Genomic DNA, 7,532 nt, shown 5'->3' with positions numbered 1-7,532 from the left:
TGTTACAGGTTGCAGGGGGACTTGGATAAACTGCAGAATTTGGCTGAGAGGTGGCAAATGGAGTTCAATGCAGCTAAATGTGAGGTGATTCACTTTGGGAAGAATAACAGGAAGGCAGTGATCTTGCAGTCCAGGTGCATAGATCCCTGAAAGTTGCCACTCAGGTGGATAGTGCTGTTAAGAAGGCAAACAGTGTATTAGGTTTCATTGGTAGAGGAATTGAGTTCCGGAACTGCAATATCATGCTGCAACTATACAAAACGCTGGTGCAGCCACACTTGGAATATTGTATATAGTTCTGGTCCCCATATTTCAGGAAGGATGTGGGAAGCATTGGAAAAGGTGCAGAGGAGATTTACCAGGTTGTTGCCTGGTCTGGAGGGAGGGTCTTATGAGGAAAGGCTGAGAGACTTGGGTCTGTTCTCATTGGAAAGAAGAAGGCTAAGAGGGGATTTGATAGAGATATATAAGATGATCAGAGGATTAGATAGGGGAGACAGTGAAAGACTTTTTCTTAGGATGGTGACGTCAGTTTCCCAAAGTGAATCACCTCACATTTAGCTGCATTGAACTCCATTTGCCACCTCTCAGCCCAATTCTGCAGTTTATCCAAGTCCCCCTACAACCTGTACAAATTGAGGGGTGATAGATTTAAGACAGATGTCAGAGGCAAGTTCTTTATGCAGAGAGTGGTAAGGGCGTGGAATGCCCTACCTGCTAAAGTAGTCAACTCAGCCACATTAGGGAGATTTAAACATTCCTTAGATAAGCGCATGGTTGATTTTGGGATAGTGTAGGGGAACGAACTGAGAATAGTTCACAGGTCAGCGCAACATCGAGGGCCGAAGGGCCTGTTCTGCGCTGTATTGTTCTATGTTCTTTGTTCTATGTTCTAAACTTATTGCAGGAGGCGGAAAGAAATGAGCAGCTTTAAAACAAAAACCTCTTGGAGCTCAAAGCTTTCAATGAGAGTCTGAGCCCGGTGGTAAGTTCAGGTAACCTTTATTGCAACCCAACTTTGTTACAGTTTCAGATTCCCCTGCAAAAAGCCAGAGAAAAAGCAGTTGCTTTTTGAACAGCTCAAGGTGAAAGTGCACACACCACACCTCCCCTGTCCCACCCCCCTCACTGTCTTTACTGCCAGCACCAAGTTGTCCCTTTGTAATTGGATCCTTGGTACAGCCGTAACCCGGAGGAAGTATTGCCTCACTCAGCAATTTCAACCCATACCCTGTCTCCAAGTAAGTTTCTCCCCACTCCTTTGTCAGGAAGGGGCAGTGTAGAGTCAACCAGACTGCTGTGGGTGTGGGGTCACGTGTAGGCCAGACCGGGTAAAGGATGCAGCTGGAACGACTGAGTGAATCCTTTCCCACAATGGCGGTTCCCTTCCCTAACAAGGGAGAGAGGGAATCAGATGGGGGCTTTCTCCCCCGCACCACCCCCTCCCTCTGCCATCTGTCGTGGCAGGATTCGAACCCGGGAGTCCCCGGAACCGGGTTGATATTCCAATCGATAATGGCACTCGGCCGTCACTCCTTCAATCCCCCTGTGATGGCACGTGAACTCGCTGGTGCTTCCGCAGGTTGCAGGAGCGGGTGAAGCCCTTCCCGCACTGAGAGCAGATGAACGGCCTCTCCCCAGTGTGGACCTGCTGGTGGGTCAGCAGGTGGGAGGCCTGGTTAAAGGCCTTCCCGCATTCGGCGCAGCTGAAGGGCCTCTCCCCGGTGTGGACCCGCTGATGGGTCTGGAGGTTGGAGGAGCAGGTGAAGCCCTTCCCGCACTGAGAGCAGGTGAACGGCCTCTCCCCCGTGTGGACACGCTGGTGGGTCAGCAGGTTGGAGGAAGTGCTGAAGGCCTTCCCACACTCGATGCAGCTGAAGGGCTTCTCCCCTGTGTGGACACGCTGGTGCCTCAGCAGTGTGGAGACCCGGGTAAAGGCCTTCCCGCACTCTGGGCAGCTGAAGGGCCTCTCCCCTGTGTGGACATGCTGGTGGGACAGCAGGTTGGAGGAAGTGCTGAAGGCTTTCCCACACTCGGTGCAGCTGAAGGGCCTCTTCCCCGTGTGGACCCGCTGATGGGTCAGCAGTGTGGAGACCTGGGTAAAGGCCTTCCTGCACTCTGGGCAGCTGAAGGGCCTCTCCCCCGTGTGGACCCGCTGGTGGCTCTTCAGGGTGGAGGAGCAGGTGAAGCCCTTGCCGCACTGAGAGCAGGTGAATGGCCTCTCCCCTGTGTGGACATGCTGGTGGGTCAGCAAGTTGGAGGAAGTGCTGAAGGCCTTCCCACACTCGGGGCAGCTGAAGGGCCTCTCCCCGGTGTGGACCCGCTCGTGGCTCCGCAGGTGAGAGGAGCAGGTGAAGCCCTTCCCGCACTGAGAGCAGGTGAACGGCCTCTCCCTCGTGTGGATGCGCTGGTGGGTCAGCAGGGTGGAGGAATTGCTGAAGGCCTTCCCACACTCAGGGCAGGTGAACGGCCTCTCCCCGGTGTGGGTGCGCTGGTGGGTCAGCAGGGTGGAGGAATTGCTGAAGGCCTTCCCACACTCAGGGCAGGTGAAGGGCCTCTCCCCCGTGTGGTTCTGCTGGTGGGCCAACAGGTGGGAGGAATGTCTGAAGGCCTTCCCGCAGTCGGTGCAGGGGAATGGCCTCTCCCCGGTGTGACTGCGCTGATGAGTCTCCAGGGCAGACGGGAAACAGAAGCCTTTCCCACAGTCGCCACACTTCCACGGTTCCTCCACAGGGCGGGATTCCTCAGGTTTCTCCATGGCCACAGCTTCAGCTGCACACAAACAAGTGTAGAGCCCTTCCCTGCCGTGAAATCCCCTTTCCAGGCCGTATAACTGTTTCAGGCTCCACGCACAGTGCGCTGCAACAGTGGGGTCTCTCGTCAAGTCCCACTGATGCTGAAAACGTCCTCAAACAGGAACCAAAAAGCGTTGATCCCTCTCTCAGAAATCACAGTCAAAAATCGTTGTGGTCCCGATGGATTGTGTGACTGTCAGACATTGACATCAAAGTGAGGACTGCACACACTGGAGAGTCAGTCGAAAAATGTGGCGCTGGAAAAGCACAGCAGGTCAGGCAGCATCCGAGGAGCAGGAGAGTCAATGTTACGGGCATAAGCCCTTCATCCGTTGATTTTGAAACTTCCCTCTTCAGATTTTCAAATACTCTGCAAAAAGAGATTACAAAAGTCATCACTGTCAGTGCAGGGTAGAAATTCAGAACAAGCAATTATACTTGCTGTGGAATATTCTTTTGTTGTTCCACAAAATTGAAAGTACCATCCCACACTCTCTTCCCCCTCTGTTCTCACTCCGCTCTAACTAATTCCCCTGTAGGTGCTGATTCAGGATCTTACAGGGGCAGAAAAAGCAAAAACATCAAGACTGACATCTCTCTGAATTTTGGATACCTCCACCTGAAAGTTAATATCTTTCACAACACTGGGATCCTGCTGAGAGTGAGCAGGTCTGATTTTGGGAAGCAAAAAAAAAGTGTCAATTCAGGGTAAACCTGCAACGCAGCTTCTTGAGGAAGGACCAGACACAAAATGGTTAATGACCCAGAGAAGGTGGGAGCAAAATGAGACATCAAGGCATTAACACTGACACACATCAGTCAAACTCTTCTGCTCCCAGTCAGGGCAAAACATGCTCTGAAAGTCCAGCCTTCACAACCACACTTCTGCTTTCACTGAAGACAATTAGAATTACACAGCACGGAAACTGACCCTTTGGCCCAACCTGACCAGATTTACTAAATTAATCTAGTCACGTTTGCCATCACTTGGCCCCTATATGGGCCGGGTGCTGGCAGCTGGGACTAAATTAGGTTGGCTATCTTGTCAGCAAGGACGGGTTGGACCGAAGGGTCTGTTTCTGTGCTGTACATCTCTATGACTCCAGTCACATTTGCTATCACTTGGCCCTGACCCATCTGAACCCTTCATATTCATATGCCCATCCAGGAGCCTTTTAACTTGTCATCGTATCAGCACCCACCACTTCCTCTGGCAGCTCACGCCATCGCTCAAGCGACTCCATGTTGAAAGCGCCTGATCTGGTGCACCAAATGACACCAGGATAATCTCAGATCATTCCAGATCGCATCGATACTCAGTCAGTGGCTTTCCCGATCAGGATGTTGTACGTGATCAAACAGGTCAGTGGGTAGGCGATCCCCCACATCTTAGTTCAAGTATCTCTACGAGAACTCCCTTGCTGGAGGGTCCCTTGGAGACACTTCAACTGGACTTCATTGAGTTGGAGAAATGAGTTGAGTTGCTATAAATGTGTTTTGCTTATTGCTGATGTCTTTTGTAAGTGGATTGAAGCCTAACCTCCTCCTAACGCTACTGCTGAGACTGTGGCGAAGATTTTGTTTAAGGAAATAATTCCCTGCTTCAGTATACCTGCGTGCATTGGCTCGGACAATGGACCACATTTTGTAGGTAATATTAACGGAGAACTCTGTTCCCAGCTTTGTATTTGTCGGCAACTGCATGGTGCTTATCATCCTCAGGCGGCCGGCATTGTTGAATGTTTTAACCAGATGCAAGACTAAACTTGCCAAATTAATGGCAGAGAGTGGCCTCTCCTGGTTATGCTAATCCCTGTGGCCTTATTTCAGATGCGATCCATGTCTGTGGGCAAGACACGAATGTCTCCAGCTGAGAGTTTCTCTGGTCACTGCCTCCGTACCCCTTGGAACGATTCGGCTCCCTTCTGAGTCCACTTCCACCACATGACCAAAGCAATCATTGGTTATGTTCTTGCTCTAACCAATGTTGTGTGTGCCTTTGACTCCCAGGAGCGTGCGGCCTACAGCAATGTTCCCTTCCTTTCAGCCTCGTCACGGGTAGAGCCTGGTTCATTGGTGCTCGTCAAGAACTGGACTGGCAAAGGTTTCCAACCTCGTTGCGATGGCCCCTTCCAGGTTTTACTTCCCACCCCTATGGCGGTCACAGTCACTGGGCGCTCAGCTTGGGTCCAACTGCACCATTGTAAATTGATTGACCGCACCAAATCAAAAGTGGAGAAGAGGAGGAGAGAATCCTGGAACCCCAACAAAAGGAGTGGACCCTGTCCGGTTGGGTTTTTGAATCTTGCTGCTGTTCTAATGTTAATCTTATTACAGATACTTGAACTAGGAGGAGGGACATGTAGGGGATCGCCTATCTCCTCACCTTTCTGATCACGTCCAACATCCTGATGGGGAAAGCCACTAAGTATGGATGCGACCAGGAATGATCAGAGATTATCCACCACCCATGCTGAGGAGATGTCGTCCAGTGCACCAGACCAGACGCCTTTGACGTGTGGAACGTGATGACGATTGATTATTGCAATGGACTCTTACATCAGAAAGACCAGATGGTCCATCTGGACAGTAGAAATCAGTGGGAGTTACCATGTCGTTACCATGTTTTTTTTTATTTTACATGCAGACGCAAGCCTAGTGAGGATAAAAATGATCAACCCCGTTATTATGGTAAATATTTTAAGGACGCCCAGGAACACCATCCCTTTTTGCAGGACGGGCCAACTCGAGAAAAGGGAAGCCTGATAGGGGAAACTCCTCAATCCACAAACAACTTATTTATACAGGCCCACAGAACGCTCTTCACCCCAGAGGCAGTAGTATGTTACTCCTCTCTATCGGGAGATGACTTACTTGCCCCGTCCCCAGTCCCCGATTCCATTCTATTCGTCAGACTTCCTACTGCCGACCCCGCGAAGAGAAATATCACTTTCCAATACCTTGGGTCTGTGTATACAAACAGCTGGTGTAACACTGGCTGGGGTACAGCAGGCCTTATGCGGCACATGGACCTGGAACGGAACCCTTCCCTTGTGCATTTATAGGCCTTTTCTCTTTTCAGAACCTGATACTGTCACCAAGACCATGTACAATAGAGCTGAGGGAGAGCCCAATGGGAACAGCATTCTGAGGACCATTGTCTCCTATACAGTGCGAGTGCTCGAGTCACTTGGCCCATTTTTACAGCGCTCAAGCAACTCCTCTTGCAAAATGTCGACCCTTTACTCCTGTAGACCTGACCAGACCCCCTGCTGTAACATTTCAGTAATCTAGTTTGACAAACTCTCCCTAATATACACCAAACCAGACTATTATTTCTTCAGCTAAGGTAAAGCTACGAATTTCCTTGTCCTGGATGGCAAAGATGTCCCTCATAAGGTCACTATCGGAGTCCTTGTTCCCACAACAGTACCTTGTCCTGGCCAGTGGACAAGTCGATGGAACCTCCATCTGAGGAGGATGCAGCGGTCGGTCTCAGCCAACCTTGCTCCAACTGGAAGGATCCCAAGGGACTGGGTGACAATACAGGACACCCGATAGGCTGGGGAATCCAGAGTACCCTGGGGTTGGAAGGATCGGCAGGGGTGACAAGTCAACAGAACCGCAATTCCCTCTTTTGCGGCCTGACCATTCAAGGAAATAAGATTAAAGAGGCTCTGGAACAGAGTAAACTGGGATTATCAGACCTGTGTCTTTACTCTATGCAGAATCGGTATGCCTTAGACTATATACTCGTCCGGGAGGGTGAGGTCTGCACCATTGTCCAAGATAAATGCACTATGGGCATTCCCGATCTCACTGGCAATATTAACTAAGATAAAAGAAGAGATCCAGGTATTCCTTGACAGAATGACTGAAGGGATCAGTTGGGGAAACTGCAGATCGGGCTCATGGTACAATTGGCTTAGCAATTTAGCTATGTCTGTTTGTCGGTATTGGTATTGTTAGGTGTTTAATTGCTAGGCTTATGAGGTCCCTTAGTGATATAGATTTGCCCCAGAAGATCCTGCTTTTGCGATCAGATGGTTCACCCACACGTGTCGATGGCGATGATAAATATGACCAGATGAGCTGCGAAGATGGTGGTGTTGCTCTGCAGGATGTTGATGGCTGGACCACCTTGAAGGGCATTTGTTTGGACGAGCCTTCTCTTTCAGTGATCGCGGTGCAATCAAAGGGAGGAATGAGGGTGTGTGCATCTGGGTGATAAAGTCTATAGCCTTAAAACTTGTCTTTAAACATTCAGACTAAAATGTAATGCTGAATTATTGAATACATTTACTGCACTAGAAAATAAACAGGCAGGAAGGCTCAGAAAGAGGAGAGAACTTAAAGAGAGGGACACCTGGGCTCACCAAGCGATAACAAGATGCTGTAAGGCAATTAAGAACGTTTACTTTATCATCGGTGAATCTGTGTGAACAGGACACCAAGTGATAACATTCACAGCCGTTCCCTTGTGAAATGAATGATAGTATTTGAATCTGACCCTGAAACAAGACTCGGTACTATCCATAGCTGTGTAATTAATGGGTGGATCTTGTCCATTATAATGGATTCTTACTACCTCTTGCAAGCGGGGCATTCACAAAATAAATCTTTGCTGTCTTGAGAGTTCAGAAGGACACGAGAGAGAGAGAGACCATTTTAGGGCTGAGGCTGTTGAATCCCATAGAGAATTAACTCTTAGTGCTTATCTACTATGGATTGAATTGA

General features: G+C 49.7%; 1 protein-coding gene across 6 annotated transcripts in view; it reads right to left on the bottom strand.

Annotated features, from left to right (window-relative positions):
* Window positions 1-986: 986 nt before the first annotated feature.
* Window positions 987-7,532, bottom strand: part of LOC148143565 (uncharacterized) — a 32,763-nt gene continuing 26,217 nt past the window's right edge. For all 6 annotated transcript variants that reach the window (XM_087974371.1, XM_087974370.1, XM_087974374.1 and 3 more), the window contains one exon: window positions 987-3,165. In XM_087974371.1, coding sequence (XP_087830497.1) covers window positions 1,538-2,758 — 1,221 coding nt within the window. In that variant the 5' untranslated portion in view covers window positions 2,759-3,165 and the 3' untranslated portion in view covers window positions 987-1,537. The remainder of the gene's footprint in view (window positions 3,166-7,532) is intronic.

The sequence above is a fragment of the Chiloscyllium plagiosum genome, unplaced genomic scaffold (assembly GCF_037043375.1).
Source record: "Chiloscyllium plagiosum isolate Xiang-an unplaced genomic scaffold, Cpla_swu_hap1 HiC_scaffold_27, whole genome shotgun sequence".
Taxonomy (NCBI): domain Eukaryota; kingdom Metazoa; phylum Chordata; class Chondrichthyes; order Orectolobiformes; family Hemiscylliidae; genus Chiloscyllium; species Chiloscyllium plagiosum.
Note: the sequence above shows the minus strand (reverse complement) of the source record. Positions and strands in the feature narration are given on the sequence as shown.